The following is a 19,394-nucleotide window of genomic DNA, read 5'->3' as shown; positions in this document are numbered from 1 at the left end:
CATAATTCTTTATTGCCACACAATTAGTTGGCAGTATTACGTATAAAATATCATTCATTGATAATAACAAGTATTATATATATTTTTAAAAGCAATTCTAGCAATATTTCATACATGAGAGTTGTACATGATTATTAAGACTACTAGACTTAAATTATATGATATTAAATTGTCCACCTGAAGCAATACGCTGTCAGACAAAAATGTTAATGTGACTAATAAACATATGAGATGACATTTATTTTATTGTTCTTTTGAATGTGTATAAAATGAGCTAAGATTGAGTGGTATATGTCTACACAGAACAAACTTTATCAGAAATCTTGGTCATGTCTTCGAAATGACATGTTTGCAATGATTAGTTTAAGGTAGTCCTGAATGTGTAGTAGTGTGCCAACCTGGCTAACAACAAATTAGTTTGTATATCTTTTATGATTTATCAATGTTTTTGTTTCCTAGCTTGATAAAGGGATTTTGGACACATTTAAGCTTATTAGCATAATTATATTAGACACATAAAATCTTAAAATGTCTTCAAATCCTCTCTTAAAACTCTTTTTTTTTAAGTTTTCTTTTATATATACAGGCGCATCTCAAAAATCATCTAAAGAATATCATGAAAAATTCTTTTTTTTTTTTACATTTCAAAAAGTGAAACTTTCATATATTCTAGATTAATTACATGTAAAGTTTTTTGTTTTTGTTTGTTTTAATTTGAATGATAAATCAGTCAAAAATCCAGTATATCAAAATCTGCATCTCCATAAAGCTTGTCAGCAGATGAAAGCATAAAATGCCCCAAATTCTCCTGGTAGACTGCTGCATTGACTTTGGATTTGATAAAACACAATGGACCAACACCAGCAGACGCCACAGCATCCCAAATCATCTCTGACTTCTCTGGACTTCAAGCAGCTTAGATTCTGTGCCTCACCAGTCTTCCTCCACTCCAGACCTTGATTTCCAAATGATAAGCAAAATTTACTATTATCTGAAAAGAGGATTTTAGACCACTGAGTAACTCCAGCTTCAGTCCACTCCTTGTGAGGCTCTCCCAAGTGTTTGAATCTGTGTTGCTAAACAGTATTCTCAAACTTGCTGACATGCCTGTTGCTTGTGCAGCATTTCTTACCCAATTTCTTCTTTCCAGTCAATGTTGCATTTAATATGCTTTGATACAGCACTCTGTGAACAGCCTTCTGTAATGACTTTCTGTGACTTTCCATCATGTGGAGGGTGTCAATTAATGTTTGTCTTCTGGACCATTGCCAAGTCAGCAGTCTTCCCTATTATTGTGGTTTCAAAAACAAGAGATACTTGGAATTTATACTGTAGTATATATATATATATATATATATATATATATATATAGTACAGACCAAACGTTTGGACACACCTTCTCATTCAAAGAGTTTTCTTTATTTTCATGACTATGAAAATTGTAGAGTCACACTGAAGGCATCAAGGGCTATTTGACCAAGAAGGAGAGTGATGAGGTGCTGTGCCAGATGACCTGGCCTCCACAGTCACCGGACCTTAACCCAATCGAGATGGTTTAGGGGTGAGCTGGACCGCAGAAAGAAGGCAAAAGGGCCAACAAGTGCTAAGCATCCCTCGGGGAACTCCTTCAAGACTGTTGGAAGACCATTTCAGGTGACTACCTCTTGAAGCTCATCAAGAGAATGCCAAGAGTGTGCAAAGCAGTAATCAAAGCAAAAGGTGGCTACTTTGAAGAACCTAGAATATGACATATTTTCAGTTGTTTCACACTTTTTTGTTATGTATTTAATTCCACATGTGTTAATTCATAGTTTTGATGCCTTCAGTGTGAATCTACAATTTTCATAGTCATGAAAATAATAAAAACTCTTTGAATGAGAAGGTGTGTCCAAACATTTGGTCTGTACTGTATATATGATGACTTTCACCTTGATATTTTAGCGTGGATGTATGACCAACCGAATTGCACTGTAGGGGGCGAGAACGAGTATTTAAACCTGTGTGTATGCCTACTGTGAAATTACCACATCAAACGTGATGTGTTAACATGGAAAGAAGAAGCTTCCCAATGGAAACCTCGACAAGACACACGCCTGTTTCACACATACTCCATCTGCAGTGCGAATGCTGTCTGTGTGCGTTACGTATGTGGTGCAGAAGCAGCACGGATTCATACTTGTTGTGCTTTCACACAGGAAATATATATATATATATATATATATATATATATATATATATATATATATGCACCTGTGTGTGTGTGTGTGTATAAAACAACAATATAACATTCATCAGTGTGAGCTGCATAGTGATATCTCACAATACAAGATTAAACATCATATATTTGAGCTTTCCTGGAAAGGATTAGTTTGAAAAATTTCAACACTCATTTTTTTAAAGTTGTATTTGAATCCTTTTTAAATAAATCGTGTACTTTATGTGCATGATTTATTTAAAGCCGTATGCCACACTTCGAGTTATTTACTCTGCGATTGCAGGTTTTTTTTATTACTACAATCATAACCTGGTTAGTGATGGTAACTGCATTATTCTTAAGCAGTTAGGAGACAGGAAAGATTTTGGTAAATATTTTCCAGACAGTAAACATGAAGCAGTACATTTCGTTGGTGGTTTTTAATCATTTATTTCATGGATTATACATGTTTGTATAAAATGATATGAACTCATTAGTCTTGAATATTTTAGACCGTAATCTGCCTATCATCCTTTGACTTCATGTATATTTTCTCTTTCTCTGCAGGATTTGAATAAGGACCGTGTAGACACTGAGGTCTGTAACACGTGTTAGCATCCAATTTATATCAGTGAAAGTGGAAGTATGCTTGTGTCCATTTTTGGTCACTAATAACTCTTTTGATTGGACGATAGCGCAAGAACATGCATAAACCCCTGACTAGTGATATGATAGTCCTGAGAGGTGACGTCAAAGGCATTACAAAAAGGGAAATATAAGTATAATATTTAAGAAAATATAATAGTCCACTTGTAGGATTATGTAAAAAAATATCAGTCACTGGTTAAACATCCACTATACTGAAATATATTTTATATATATTTTTATGATTATATGTCGCTTGCCAAAAATATTAAAATACACAGCCAATTTTAAATGACTGTCAATGGGGAAAAAAAGCTTTTTGGTTTCACAGCAGTGTAGTTACGACATCTACCAGCAGCAACTGGCTTGACCATGCTGACCAGCCAAATCCTCACCCCTTTGTTTATCACAGAATCGCATAATATCACAGACACATGTAGAATGTATGATATCTGCCAGGTACAGTAATGGGGTAACTTGTGCCTGGTAGTCTAAATTAAATTCCTTTAACATGGGAAATGGTCATTAGCCAAAAATTTCCTTTGTGCCTCCACTAACCCTCTGTAATGTTAAGACTGTATAGCCATATGCAATTTAGTGTGTCATTTTTTTAAATGTTTTTTTTTTTTTTGGAATGGCAAGTCTCAAAAAAAAAACTGTATTAACTTAAATTATCCAGGTCCAGCCTAGTGTTTATATAAAAAAGAAAAATGAATATTATTAAAGAAAACATGAAAATAAAATCAGATTTTAGGTAGGAATACTTTAAGAGGCTCATTTTCATGCACTTTATCCAGGAAGCCCAGGTTAAAATAAGGGTAGAGGGTCTCGGTGAAGGTGTCCTTGAAGGTGTACAGGTGCGTCATGTTCTCGGCATTGTAGAAGGACACCAGGCCTCTTTTATAGTCCAGATACACGCCGATCCTCGCTAGTGGCTCTTCCAAAGACAGCAATGTTGGTGGAGATGTCCCGGCCATATACTGAACTCCATACGATAGTGAGAGCGTCCAGAAGCCATTGGCAGGCATGGTATTGATGACGCCTTTTCTGCTGACGGATTCACGAGCAACTCCCACGGTCCACACGGTGCTGCTGTACACCTCCACCTCCCAGTAGTGGCGGCCTTTAGTGAACCCTTGACTGCCCAGGAGAGACAGCGCGGCATTGAATCGCTGTGGATTGTCCTGCACCGCGTTGTTAAAGGTCTGGTAGCGCACACAGGTAAGTGAAGATGTAAGACTGAGCCAGGGGTTGGCTGTTTTGGAGTTAAATGTGATGGCTGAGGGAACTAGAGAGGTAAAAAAAAAAGTGTAATTGTAAAAACTTTATTGTACCCCGTAGGGGCAATTTGTTCTGCAGCATGATATCACCACATACAAGACAAACACATACACAACATTAATAGCACATTGGAAAGTTATAAAACTTATATTTCTACCTCTTCCTATTTAAATTAAGCACCTTAATCGCACATGGAACAAATGAAAATTTGAATCTGTTAGTCTTGGCTAAAGTGACCCTGTACAAAGATCCTAAAGGGAGGGTCTGAAATGAATCGTAAAGAGGGTGAGATGCATCAGATATAATGTGATGCACTTTCTTTATGACCTGAATATCAAACAAATCTGACAGCTCAGGCAATTTCACACCCAATACCTTACTGCATTTATTAACAACCTTTAATAGAAGTTTTTTCTGTTTGACCTTTAAAGAGGCAAACCAACAAATAAATGAGAAAGTTTAAAATCGATTCAATATATGCCTTATAAAAAGCAATCATCAGTGTCCTATCAATATTAAATTTCGCCAATTTCCGTAAATGATAAAGTCTTTGTTGGCTCATCATGCACAATCTATTAGTATTCTCTGCAAAATTTAGTTTGTTATCGATAAAAGTACCTGGAACTGCTGCCTGATTTCACCGCAGGTCAATGCACATGTCCTTAGTTTTCTCAGCATTCAGAAGTAGACCAGCCTCTCGACACCAATTTGCAAAATAATTAACAATTGGCCCGTGTTCCCTCTCCGCAGCAACCAACAAACTCACAATAAGTGTATCATCAGCAAACTTAAGAATATACAGATTCTTAAGCTGACTACGACACTCATTTGTGTATATGATGTAGAGGAGAGGAGAAAGTACACACCCCTGTGGGGAGCCAATAGATGTGATTATGGGATCTGACAGCACGCCATTAACCCTTACCCTTTGAGACCTATTTGTAAGGAAATCCAGCAACCAAGCAGCCATTCTTGCATCCACACCAAAACTCGACCTAAGCTTGTGAACCAACAAATTTGGTCGAATCGTGTTAAACGCAGACAAAATTTACTAATAATAACCTTGCATGGTTACTACTACTCTCCAGATGTTTATACAACAGGTCCAATAAGGTCAGTGTTGCATCCTGCACACCTCTTCCCTCCCTATAGGCTAATTGCATCGGGTCGAGAAATGGTGTAGTTTGTTCCAATAGTACCTCCTTTACTAATTTCTCAAATACCTTCATTATAAGCGAGGTCAAGGAAACCGGTCTATAATCTGTCAAGCCTTTAGGACAATTATTTTTTGCAACTGGAGTAATGATGGACTCTTTCCAAAGTTTTGGTACATACTGAACCTCAAAAGACCAATTAAAGATATAAGTAAATATAGGATCCAATTCTTCAGCACATTGTTTCAGGACCCTACCACTTATTCCATCTGGACCAGGACTCACTTTATTTTTTGCATTGTTTAAAAAGATTGACTACATTTTCTACACTAAAGGAGAAAAGTGAACTCCCCTCTTGAGAGGAGTTATAAAACTCATGTTCTAAGTCACCGTTCAGCTCTTCAAATCGAGCGTAAAATGTATTAAAATCCTCTGCAAGGACACTATCTAACTCATAACCGGGTACTTTCACTTGTTTTCTACATCCACTATTTAAGCCCGTCATTAGTTTAAGACTATCCCATACTGAGCCCATACAGTTTGTTCTTAATTTAATTTCAACTTTTTCCTTATATCGTATTTTTGCCCTCCTGATTTCTTGTCTAATTAATTTCTGTACATTTTTAACTTCAAGCAAATCCCCTCGTTGAAAAGCAGATCTTTTCTTAATCAACAAACCCTTAAGATTGATGCTCACCCATGGCTTATTATTTGGATATATCTTCACAACTTTTTCGGGAATAACAGAGTCAACACAATAAGTTACCCAGGAACTAACCACATCATTAAGCTCATCAATATCAGCAGATGAATCCATAAAAACATTACATATGGTACAGTCAAAACATCCTCGTAAAGTCTCAATAGCATCATCAGTCCAAAATTTCACAGTTTTTGTTTCAACTTTTCCCCTCTTCAGTTCCGTAGTATAAAATGGGATTAGATGAATACAATTATGATCTGACGAACTCAGAGGAGGTAATAGAGAAGCTTTGTATTCTCCCTTAATAGAGCCATAGCATTGGTCCAATGTCTTTTTATACCTGGTTGGACACGTGACATACCCATACATGCTCTTAGCAGAATTTTCCAATTTACAATTATTAAAATCGCCCATGATACAGATCGGAGCATCCGGGGATAGTGACTGATGTTTCATAACGCTCTTTTCAATATACTCTATAAACATACTCCCCCGCCTTGCGACTTGCCAGTTATCCCACAGTCTCGGTCAGTTCGAAATGGGCCACTAAAACCATTAATTAGCAGCTCTTTATCAGAGTCCATTTTCGTTAGCCAAGTCTCCGAGATTGCAAGCAAACAACTGTCTCTGAATTCGTGTTGAAAACGAACATGTGCGTTCCTCAATCAGTTCCTCAATCTTTTTCCGTTAAGACCGAACATTTGCTAATATAACAGATGGAAGCGGTATTCGAGACACCGGTCTCTTTCTCAATCTTTAGCAGAGAAGAGTTAGTTCCAGGAATTGCTGAGTGCCAGGAATTAAAATTAGCTGAAAAGGTATTTACCCTCTGGTCATACAAGAGGCAGATACTTTTGATTCTTTAACTGAACAGATTTTGAGAAATAGATTTTGATTTTGAGTATCATTAGATCACTTGTTCACAAATTGATCCTCTGTAGTGGATGGGTGCCATCTGATCAAAACACCACAATAATCCACAAGTAACCACATGACTTTGGTCCATCAAGTCCTGACTCGTGAAGTGAAAAGCTGCATGTTTGTAAGAAATAAATTCATCATTAATACATTAATACACAATACTTCAAACCAACTCCTGGCAAAATGATGAAACTATAATTCATAATAATTCCATAATTTTGCCCTTAATTATTTTAGATTTTTGTCTGGTATTTTGCCTGGAAGTGATGGTTGAAAGTTAAAAATGTCTTAATGGTACATCTGTTTCTTAAAATATGCAGATTTTCACTTTACAAGACATGGACTGGAGTGGTGTGGATTACTTGTGGATTATTGTGATGTTTTGATCAGCTGTTTGGACTTCCATTCTGATGGCACCCATTCACTACAGAGGATCCACTGGTGAGCGAAGGATGAAATGTAAAATGTCTGCGATTGTGTTTCAATGAAGAAACAAACAATATTTTTAATGGCCTGAAGGTAAGAACATTTTCAGCGTTTTAGGTTATTCCTTTATTGGAGTTAGTCCTTTAATGTTTATTTACACAGTTTGATTCAACATGTGAAAATTCATATTTAACTACATTTTTATTTAGGATCATCTTCAAACCTGGATAGATGCTTCCCTTCAGTGACTTCCACACTCTGTACTGCAGGGGCCCAGCAAAGCGGCCCTCACACAGTCTGGGTGGCGTCAGCGCCGGCTTCTCAAACTTCGGTGGCTGCCTGCTTGAAACAACACAAGCCCAGACCCAAAAATATTTCAAGCACTTCCTCATGAAAATATTAATTGTAACAGATCCATATAGGTCTCTCACCTTTGAAGCAGGCCCTTTATACTCTGCAAAAATGACAGGAAAAAGGAGATTGGTTAAATTGGCTCAGTTCGAGAGGCAGGGACAGAAGTTTTCCACATGAGGTCAGTGTTTGAAACTTAGCTACACCTCATTTTTTCATCCATGACTCTGGGAAAATCCCCTTCTGCTGCACTAATGACATTGTCTTCCTATTGCAAAGGTGAGATCATTACATTGTATCCTGTGTTGACCCAAGTGATATCCCACAGAGCTTTCTATTAGCAGTTAACTACTGAAGTGATTATTTAAGATTTATGTAATATGCATTTTGTAAAGTTTTCACATCATTAATACAATAACTTAAAATGATTAGTATAATTTGTATGATTATATTATATACAACAGTTTCATTGCATCTCAAGAATTTATTTTTATAATGCAATCAACATTGATACTTGTTTTAAAGGGTCGTTCACACAAAAATCACTGAAAGTCTCTGTGCAACTGATAGTAATAGGCATTCCTCCTCTACTGCAGTATCCAACTGTATCTGGTCTCTTCATGCACACCCATTGCCAACAATCTGATGCTCTAGTTTTGCCTAAAATCACCACCTCCTACTGAAAATAAGTATTTTGGTCTCTTTTGTTCTGCAGATATCTGTCAACATGATGTGGCTTTGCACTCACCCTGAGTAGAGTGTACGGATCCTGTTCACTGAGTTTGTCCTCAATGTCATTCATAGCTCTGCGCAGGCGTGATATCTCCACACTGAGCAGGGCCTTGTGCTCATCAAGCCTTATCAGCTCTCGCCGTTCCTCCGTCTTCAGCTTGACCTGCAGGAGTTTCTCTTCCTGGTACAGGAACTGGTGTAGCTCACTGAACTGTGCCTCGATTCTCTGTTTCAGATCTGCAGTGTGGTCCTGGGTACAAAAACAAGAAAATATGAGGTGATGTTTTGTCTCAGAGTGGCTCTTCTTATGGCATCACTGCAAAAAGATTATTTTGCAACCTTGATTTTAAATACGTATTGGAGAGTGTGCATGAGGTTTAGTTTCTTCTTACCTTCAGTTTCTTCACCTCCTCTTCAGTCTCTCTCTCACACTCTAGAGCAGTGTTGAGCTCCTTTTCAAGAGCATTTGCTGAAGTGGTTAGGGAAGCCTGTTCATCAAAACACAATGAGCTTAATGAGCTGAGCTGAGGAAGTTAGAAAACGTGTCTTTGATTCTTACCCGATATCTCTGCTGCGCATCTTGCACGCACACCAGCGTGTGAGCCCGGTGATCCTGAGAGATCCCACACACCAGACACACCAGCTCTTGGTCTTCCTCACAATACAGCTTCAGCTCTTCTCTGTGTCGGCTGCAAACTGGGGTCGGAGGAACAGTGTTTGCTGGCAATCCGGTCAGCCGACCCCCACTCTCCTCGATCCCCTGGCAGTAGCTCTCCACGATGTTGGCTACAATGCGGTTGGGTCTGTAGCTCTGGCCTGGAAAGACTTTCCGGCACTGAGGACAGGAACCAGATCCACCCTGGACTTTTCCACGAGGGCCACTCCAATAACTCGTAATGCAGGCCTCGCAGAAAGTGTGGTCGCAGGGTAAGGAAACCGGGTGCTTGAACAGATCCAGGCAGATGGAGCAGGTGAGATCCCTGCTTAGGCGCTGTGCAGAGTTCTTAGACACTCGAGGACTGATTTCAGCCCTCAGTTTTTGCTTGTCCATTTTGTCCTACAGGGGAAGATTGTTGGACATCTAGTGTGATCTTCTGTACTGTTCTTCTCTTCGTGTCTTCTCTCCCTGCTCTCTCAGAGTTCTGGCCCTGTCTTTCCTGTTGACTGTGAGAAAGGATAGGGGGAGCTGAGGGGGCGGCTCTTGTCTCAGACTTGATCCTTCTGAAAGTTGGCTGGAGTTGCACATCCCCTCTGCTTTGCTTCAACATGACGTCAGATTTTCAGTCAGGAAACAGAGCCTAGACAGGCACTGTTTATTTTTAGAGAAAGACCCATCTATGCATTGGTCCCCATGAATTGCATTTTAAGAAACTTTATTGCACAAACACAGTAACCTGGTATTTATCCAAAACCTTTTAATCTCCTCCTTATGACTGTGCGTATGTCAGCACAGAAAGCTTTGTGAGTAAAACCAGATGTGCCCTACTTTTCCCCCCACTTTCGTTTTTAACTTTCATTAGGAATTTAAGTTTTTTCAAAATTTGAAAAGATCATTTTTGAGGCATCATATATATATTTTTTCAAAGTTTGGTCTCACAACTTCTACCGAGTTACTTTTACAAATTTTATTTAAAAAGCTAATTTTGAAGATATATTTATAAGTGCTTTGTCTCACAATATCCACCCAGTTAATTTTTTATTTTGTATTTCCAAATTGAAGAGTGGATTTTCTGTTGCATCATTATATTTATCAAAGTTCTGTATCCCAAATTCCACCCAGTTACATTTTAATTGTTGTATTTTATTGTTGCTACACAGAAAAGCTAGTGTTCTTGCACCCACAGATATTTTAACATTTAATATATTTTAATAAATAGGCTAAATTTCTAATGCCTTATTTTATTGATCAAAATCTGTTATTTTTCCCTAATATATTTATTTTCTTTTAATTATTTTAACCTGAATGCTAGTATTGTATTCTTTTATAAGGGCTGTTTTGTTTTCCTGTTTTGCATGCCTCAGTAAAGCAATAATTAGTTTTCTCTCCTAATTAACAATAAAGTGAATATTGATCCTTTATTAAAATAACCAAATTGTAATTTAGTATTATTTCAGTGTAAAATATTTTGGACAAATGCTAAAACTGTTTATAGATAAAAGTGCCATTGTTGTCTGCACATGCCTGCAGCAGTGGCTGCTGTAATCTCAATGGACTGCAAGTTGAAAAGAAAGCATTGGACTTGAAATCCCCGCCCATGTTCCCCAGGACCGATCAGCCTACGCTTCCTTCCTCTTCATATTGTTAAGATTCATTTCCATATATCCTGCACCTCTTCCAAGTTCCCAGAAAAAAAAAGTGAAAAACAGCCTAGCGGATATTTGAATAAACAAAGATTGGATGTGGAGTGTCTCTTGGGAAACACAAAGTCAAAGCCCTGAGGGCTCAGAATTTGGTTTCAGGTCAACTCTACAGTGATGGTGTTGCAATCTTCACAGGAAACTTGGCAGTCACGATAGGGGCTTTTAAGTCAGAGAGACTTTTACAGTGGTTTACTAGCATTGGGAAATTCCACCCCACTTTGGTTGAGTGGGTTCAGGAGTTTTGGGGCTAAAGTGGGAAAGCAAGAAACCCACAGAACCAGCTGGTAAGCCCTGTGGTTGAGGATTCTGCCTGCAAGATGGGACAGTGATTGAACTGTTCTCTGATTCGTGTGAGTCAACAGCATTTCTTAAATCACCATTTGATCCCATTCCAATAGCTTTATCGTGCATACTTGAACAGGTGATCTAATATTCCCTACTCTGTGTGTGTTAGAACATGTTATGGAGGAATGCTTATAAACACACAATTTGAGGTCACGCTGTAGATTGCTTTCAGCATTTAATGCAGGAGACAGCATAAGAATAGCTGTTGTAACATGTTTTAAAGTTTCAGCAGTGTTCTGTACTGACATAGTTCATCTATAAAACAGTTCAACCTATTTTTATATAATTAGTTTATGCACTTTTATAACTTTGTATAAAATGATAAAAATGTAATTGTCCAATGCATCATTCTATCAGATTTCTCAGTGTTCTGAACTAACATAATACAGTTAATCTAAATCTACAGTATGTATTATACACGCATGTAAATAATCAGCTACATATTATGTAGGCCTAGCTGATTTAATTTTGTAACTTTGTTTTCATAGAAACATAGATAACATATGGTAACAACATACCTCTTGTATAGTGTTCTGCACTGTCAAAGTTCATCTGTAATATAATTATAATGCATGCACTTTTATAACACACAATTCATCTACATACAGTATATACTGTATAATATAGTTCAACCTATTTTCATATAATTATTGTACATGCACTTCACACTCTAACTTTGTATAAATTATGATATAAATAAGCAGCTTACAGTCCAAAAATTCTGGAAGAGTTTGGCAGGGTATCCAGCATCTCACCAATTATAGAAGCAGCACAGCAACTCGTGACAGATGTGCTGCTGTTACCATCCACTGACATCCTGGCACCTTCTGTGAGTACAGCAGAGGTCAGAAGGTGCTGTCAACATGCTCTGTCCCCAACTGCCTCAAGTCTGCCACCACTGTGCCCATCCCCAAGAAAACGGCTATTAACAGTCTTAATGATTACAGACCTGTGGCTCTCACTTCCACTGTGATGAAGTGTTTTGAGAGGCTGGTACTCAAACACATTAAATCATCACTTCCTTCCACCTCGAATCAACATCATACAGAGCCAACAGGTCAACTGCGCTCTCTACACTGCGCTGAATCATTTGGAGCCCCCGGGAACATTTAAGAATCCTGTTTGTGGACTTTAGTTCTGCATTTAACACTATCATTCCCAGCAGAAAGGTCACCAGACTGCTTGGGTGTCAGTGATTACATATGTATAGGTAAAGTATTTTATAACAAACCGCACACAGACTGTCAGACTGGGGGGGCCATCACTCAACCACTCTGGATCTCAGCACTGGAGCTCCACAAAGCTCTGTGTTGAGTCCTCTGTTATATTCACTATACACCCACGACTTCATACCAACCCACAGCAAAAACACAATCATTAAATTTGCAAATGACACCACTGTGGTGGGGTAAATATTAAACGGTGAGGAGTTTGCCAACAGGGAGGAGGTGGCTAAACTCTCAGAATGGTGTATTAATAACAACCTGGCACTCAACACCTCTAAAACAAAGAAGCTTATAATAAATTTTCGCAAACAGAAAGAGGAACCAGCCCCAGATACATTGGAGGAGAAATGGTGGAAAGGGTGACCACCTTTAAATTTCTTAGCACACATCTTCCAGGACCTCCCATGGACTGTTGGATGATGGATGGACACATCATCCCTGGTCAAAGTGGCACAGCAACGGCTGTACTTTCAGACGTTGAGGAAAAATAACCTGTCTCCGCAGCTGCTTGTGTCCTTTTACCACTGTACAGGAAGCATACTTTCCCATGGCACTCTGTTGTGATTTGCTGTATACTGTACACCTGTATCCATTTGCGCTGTTTACTTTTTCTGTATCATTGTTTACATTTTGTTAAATGTACATTTTTGTATGTACAGGTGCTCGTCATATAATTAGAATATCATCAAAAAGTTGATTTCATGAATTCCATTCAAAAAGTGAAACTTGTATAATCATTTATTACACACAGAATGATATATTTCACTTTTTTTTTTCTTTTTTTTTTTGATGATTATAACTGACAACTGAGGAAAATCCCGAATTCAGTATCTATATAATATTGTGAAAATATTCAATATTGAAGACACCTGGTGCCACACTCTAATCAGCTAATTAACTCAAAACAAATTTTGCATTTCATTTGGAAATCAGGGTCCCAGAGTCTGGAGGAAGAGAGGAGAGGCACACAATCCACGTAGCTTGAGGTCCAGTGTAAAGTTTCCACAGTCAGTGATGGTTTGGGGTGCCATGTCATCTGCTGGTGTTGGTCCACTGTGTTATCTGAGGTCCAAGGTCAACACAGCCAAATACCAGGAAGTTTTAGAGCACTCCATGCTTCCTGCTGCTGACCAAATTTATGGCGCCTGCACACAATGACAAAGCTACCAGTACCTGGTTCAAGGGTATTGAGGGCTGTACATGCTCATACTTTTCATGTTCATTCTTTTCAGTTGGCCAAGATTTCTTAAATCCTTTCTTTGTATTGGTCTTAAGTAATATACAAAATTTCTGAGATACTGAATTTTGGGATTTTCCTTAGTTGTCAGTTATAATCATCAAAATTAAAAGAAATAAACATTTGAAATATATCAGTCTGTATTTAATGAATTAATATAATATACACTGAATGGAATTAGTGAAATAAATTAACTTTTTGTTGATATTCTAATTATATGATCAGCACCTGTATGTGTGTACTTTCAATGTGAGTGCAAAACATTCTGTTCTAAGCTGATATAATATAGTAAGAAGATATACATAGCTAAAACTGTGTATAATTGTTATACACTTTTATGACATCATTTATTTTGTAGTTGATGCGATTTTATTTATGAGGTTTTCGTTGCGGTTTACTGCAATAACACATACACACACATGAATAATTGACGTTGGAAATGGGGCCCTCTTGTGGCCGATTGCTGCAGTTCAAAATTCAACGTTTTCAATAATCATTTGTCACATTAAGTAGCGTCACATTTGACCAAAGAGTATATATACTCTTTGTTTTGAATGATAGATGGATGGGATGGATAGCTAGATAGATACTTTTTTACAAACACCCAGATATTCATGTCATTTGTAGGATTTATTTTTAATTTCAGAAATTGTTTATCTTAAATGCTGTACTCAATTATTTTGAAATGTAATTTCCGTTTTAAACCTACCAAAAATAATTAATACTATTGCTACTACTAATGATTAGCAGTACTCATTATTAGTTAACGCTTTGACAAATCACAAGCTCACGTACAACTCAACTAAATGCGTATAAAATGACGCCCTCTTGTGGCCAGCGGCTGCACTTTCGTCCGTGTTCCAGGAGGAGTCCAGCTTTACAGGAAATGACGAAGGCAAGAGTGGACTAGTTTATGAAAGTCCCAGCAAAAGCGCGCGCAGTTACATTCAGAGCCTCGAGAGAAGAGAAGACAGGACAGATACGCCTGTGTTTCTTTTAGAGTCTTAGGATTCGTACGTGCTACTGCTAAAACAACTTGATAGTATAAAATTACTGCCTTCTTGCACTCTAAGACAATCATAAATCCAGACCGCGCTTGTGTTATAACAGGAATCAGATCAATTTTTTTCCTCCTCCCATTTAAAAAAAGCAGCACAATGTTTGAGGCACGTCTCGTTCAAGGATCAATCCTGAAGAAGGTTCTGGAGGCTCTGAAGGACCTCATCACCGAAGCCTGCTGGGATGTCAGCTCCTCGGGCATCTCGCTACAGAGCATGGACTCATCTCATGTGTCTCTGGTGCAGCTCACGCTCCGGAGCGATGGCTTCGACTCCTACCGCTGCGACAGAAACCTGGCCATGGGTGTCAATTTGAGCAGGTAACGTTAACGTCACTGATGGAAATTATTTGAGTTTAGTAGAGAGTTTATTTGCCATGTAACCGCTTACATCGTGAAAACTGAACATGTCTGTTCATGCCCGGCTGCGCGAGGAGCCCGCCATTTGTAAGATGTAAAAATAAGTTTTATTCCTTTCACGATGATTAGTATTGTTGAAATGCTGTTTAAATGCATCCCAAATAACTGCAGTTCAAAAATGTTTAGTATTTGGCGCGTAGAGTGTTTCCTGCATTCTCCCCTCACTGCTGAGTGTGACGTCATTTCCCCGCGCTCAAACTGGTTGGCGCGAAAAAGAGCCGGGTTGCTGAATGACAATGACTTCATGACACAATAAAAACCTCGTCAGAAAAGACGGACTAAATTTTTTACTGATAGTAAAATATTCGAGTGTATAATAATAGTTTTAAAAGGGAAAGTATTGTCGTTTTTTTTGTTTAAGCGTGAATTGATTTGATTCAGAAGACAAATCTATTTTTCAATAAAGTGTTAAAACTGAGTGTTTTATTCTAATTATTTTATGCTTGTTTTCTAGCATGTCAAAGATTCTGAAGTGTGCTGGAAATGAAGATATCATCACACTTAGGGCAGAAGACAATGCGGACTCTTTGGCACTTGTCTTTGAAACACTCAGTGAGTTCAGAAGACTTTAATATACTTAGTTGTTACATATTTAACTTAAATCTAGGAAAAAAGTTACAATTTACCTATGCCTTATCTGTTGTCTTGGCTATATGTTATTGATATTGTGCTGTGAGTTATAATAGTAAGAGCACACGAAACTTCGAATGTGTTTTCAGATCAGGAGAAAGTGTCCGACTATGAGATGAAACTGATGGATCTGGATGTGGAGCAGCTTGGCATTCCAGTAAGACTTATTTTACAAATACTGATGTGAATGTGCATGTGTTTTTATATTTTGTATTTTTTCATTCTCTTTTTCACTTCAGGAGCAGGAATACAGCTGTGTGGTGAAGATGCCCTCTGGTGAATTTGCCCGAATCTGCAGGGATCTGTCACAGATCGGTGATGCTGTCATGATCTCTTGCGCCAAGGATGGTGTGAAGTTTTCTGCTAGTGGAGAGCTGGGCACAGGCAACATCAAGCTCTCACAGACCAGCAATGTCGACAAGGAGGATGAAGCGGTAACATTACCAAGAAATGTCAGGTGTGGCAGTTGTGAGTTTGTGTGTCTTGAAGGGAATTCACAATGCTGTGTTCTCTACAGGTGACAATTGAGATGAATGAGCCAGTGCAGCTTATCTTTGCATTGAACTACCTGAACTTTTTCACCAAGGCCACTCCTCTGTCCAAGACAGTCACGCTCAGCATGTCTGCAGACATTCCGCTAGGTATGATGCATGCTCTCATGATCATATTAAATTGCTTTTTGAGTTGAAACAATTTAAATGGTTGTCCTTTTTTACTTCGCAGTGGTTGAGTACAAGATTGCAGATATGGGACACGTCAAATACTACCTGGCACCCAAGATTGATGAAGAAACATCCTAAATCCAATGTACAAGACTGAAATCTGTCTTCGGCAGCGTTTCGATCTGCATATCAGAAATTATTTCAATAGATGTTTTGGGAAAATGCATTTTACTACTATGTGCCTGCGGTGGTTTCCAGTTCAATGGATTCACAGTTCTGTAACCATCTAAGCCATTTCATGTTATTGGCTGATATATGGGCACACTTAAACAATAGTAGTTTGGTATTTGGCTTTATCAGGCGCTGTGGGCTAAATCTAAGGTTGTTAAAGACCATGGACAGACTCAACTTTGGTTCAGTCTCATTTGCTCTGTCTTTGTGCCCGTCTTCCTCCTTGACTCCACTTCAGGTTTTTGTCCAACTGCTCATTCCAGTGTGTAGATAATTCTGTAAATATACTTAATTGGACACTGTTCATCCAGTCAACCATTAATAAACGTTTTTGTAATGATGGTTCTCTTCTGTGTTTCTTAGGTCATAATGTTCTTGATTATTTAAAAGAATGTTGTTCAAATCTTATTAAATTATTATTTTAAATATAAAACTTAATGAACTTTTAAAATGCAATATTCTAAAAGTGTTGAGAATTCTGTTTGAAACAATGAACTTAGTTTGGCCCCCAGAGGGAGCCAGAGTAGCAGACTTTGCTGCAGTAATGTTTGCACAACTTTATTTTTTTTTTAGAACAATTTTTTACTTCTGTTTTGTAAAAAGGAAATATGTTTTTTTTTCTCTTGAGGACGTCAGAAACAGCATTTTCATTTTGTCTAAACGGTTCCATAAAGAACCTGAAGAACCTTAGTTTCACAAAAGGCTCCTTGTAGCGAAAGAAGGTTCTTAAGATTGGAAAAAGGTAAGGAAGAGATGGTTCTTTTAAAGAACCTTTGACTGAATGGTTCTTTGTGGAACCAAAAATGGTTCTTCTATGGCATCGCTCTGAACAACCTTTTGAAGCACCTCTTTTTTAGGAGTGTAGTTTTGATGATGAGGGCATGTCACTAATATGCTGCTGATGTCTGTATGCAAGCCAAATTGTTGAACACTCTGATAGCATTTATGGTGTTATATGTTACTGTACATGATTATCATGGCTTTAACCTTTTTTTCATTTAGCATGTTTTTTTCTCAGCTGTCTGCAACCCTATCAGAGCATACCACCTGATAACCCTTGATTTATCAGACACTTTTCATCATGATCGTGCATGTTTGGTAAATTGCAAACTTTTGTGAACAGCCTGGATCCTTAATCTGTATGCGCCTTGTGGTTAAATTGGACATGAGGTGCATTACTTACAAATTTAATTTAAAAAAAAAAAAAATCATGCAAACATTCCCAATTCGAGCAAATACACCTCTGTGGTTACTGGAAGCAATGTACAAAAACCATTTTGATACAAAATGCCAGCCAAAATATTGACTGACTAGCCAGTTATAGTGGTGAATTGAGATCACTTGACTAGTTTGGATTGATCTGAAAGCCACATAAGAAAAAAAAAAAAAAAACCAGCATGTCGATTTGATCACATACTATTAGATGACAGAGAAATTTGTAAGATATATCTTTGCTGTTTACAGACGCCCATGACACTTCGTTTATTTGCTTCATTTCTACATATGATATATCAATCTCACATATCCTACAGGATTGAGATGATGTTAAAAGTTAAATTATAAGATTTAAAGGATTTATAGTTAAGTACAGAGACTTATTTTTTAATTGATTTAGACTGTTTAGTCACTAGTATGCTAAATAACAGCTGTCCTTGACTTTTTGTTTCTTCATTGCATGTTTTGTAAAAATGTGTCTTAATGCAGTAATGTATAGTAATGTAAAGTATCTGTATAATTTAGTCGGTTTTTGAGTAACGGAATAATGAGTAAAATTGGCTAAAGGAAATATTAATTTATACTGTTTGTATTAAAGCTAAAACAAGCGATGGTGGGGGGAACTAGTAAAAAAAAAAAGCTATTGGCATTTATGCACATAAGTTTACCAAACTCCAGTTCCCACCTTTTATTTCTATTACAACCTTATACTGGAAACTAGCAAAGCATATATTTGAACAGTGTTTTATTTCAGATTCATGATAGACTGCATGAAGGAATTGTAGGCAGTTGTGTTACATAGGCCTATGTTTATTGCACCATCTAATGGTTACACATAGACATTACACTGATTATAACTCTTCTGTATATTTTCAAGAAAATCTTCAGTAAAACACTGAGCTGATTTGTGACATATATTCAGTTTATCTCAGATTCTTGCTTATCCTGCATGTTGTTCTTTTGACCTATAAGCTGTTTGTCGAGCTCAGTACTTTCCACATTTCTCCTGTAAACAGAAATTGTCTCCTTGCACTCATCTAGAATCTTTTTGAGGGTCTTATCAGCTTCAAAGGTCTCTCTTAAGTTATTTTCAATGCTCCCTATGAGCACAATCAAGCAGTTTCTTTCCAAGTACTGATCTTAAACATTTAAAGGGTAAGTTTATAAAAAACTTTTTCAGTGCCACATTTGGAGTTGGCCTAGATTCTAGAATAATAATTTCAGATAATTAAACATAGGTAAGCATTACCTAGCATTGTCAGTTGTTCTGTCTCATCTTTCTCCTTTTGATGAACATGATTGTTCATGTCTTCATGTAATCTAAAGGATAATGATGACATTTAGGTAAAAAGACTTAAATCAGCTTTGTGAACAATGCATGCGACAATAACAAAGGTTTTCCATTTGTAGAAGTGTACCTGCCAGGATCAACGTCTAGTTACTCTGTCGTTTTTGGAATGTGTATCAATATAGCTGTCTGACCAGGTCTGAGTCTGCAACAAATACTCTCATCACATTCATGTAAAATCTTTCTGAGGTTCATATCCTCTCTGTTTCAGGACGAGCCAGATAACGAACAATAGACTGACTCGTTCTCGAGTCA

General features: G+C 37.6%; 2 protein-coding genes across 2 annotated transcripts; one reads left to right on the top strand and one right to left on the bottom strand.

The window, feature by feature from the left end:
* Positions 1 to 3,376: 3,376 nt before the first annotated feature.
* On the bottom strand, positions 3,377 to 10,172 carry LOC132127516 (zinc-binding protein A33-like). Its single transcript, XM_059539418.1, has 6 exons — positions 8,967 to 10,172; positions 8,800 to 8,895; positions 8,424 to 8,657; positions 7,756 to 7,778; positions 7,548 to 7,666; positions 3,377 to 4,127 (listed from the first exon to the last, which is right to left on the bottom strand). Exons 1-6 carry the CDS (start codon positions 9,456 to 9,458, stop codon positions 3,583 to 3,585), a joined length of 1,509 nt encoding a protein of 502 aa, XP_059395401.1. The 5' UTR covers positions 9,459 to 10,172; the 3' UTR covers positions 3,377 to 3,582.
* A 4,321-nt stretch (positions 10,173 to 14,493) lies between these two features.
* Positions 14,494 to 16,917, top strand: LOC132127229 (proliferating cell nuclear antigen-like). The gene is made up of 6 exons (XM_059539001.1): positions 14,494 to 14,954; positions 15,508 to 15,605; positions 15,773 to 15,840; positions 15,923 to 16,117; positions 16,201 to 16,324; positions 16,407 to 16,917. The coding sequence occupies exons 1-6, from the start codon at positions 14,734 to 14,736 to the stop codon at positions 16,481 to 16,483; spliced, it is 783 nt and encodes a 260-aa protein (XP_059394984.1). The 5' UTR covers positions 14,494 to 14,733; the 3' UTR covers positions 16,484 to 16,917.
* Positions 16,918 to 19,394: the final 2,477 nt, after the last annotated feature.

The sequence above is a fragment of the Carassius carassius genome, chromosome 45 (assembly GCF_963082965.1).
Source record: "Carassius carassius chromosome 45, fCarCar2.1, whole genome shotgun sequence".
Lineage (NCBI taxonomy): Eukaryota > Metazoa > Chordata > Actinopteri > Cypriniformes > Cyprinidae > Carassius > Carassius carassius.
Note: the sequence above shows the minus strand (reverse complement) of the source record. Positions and strands in the feature narration are given on the sequence as shown.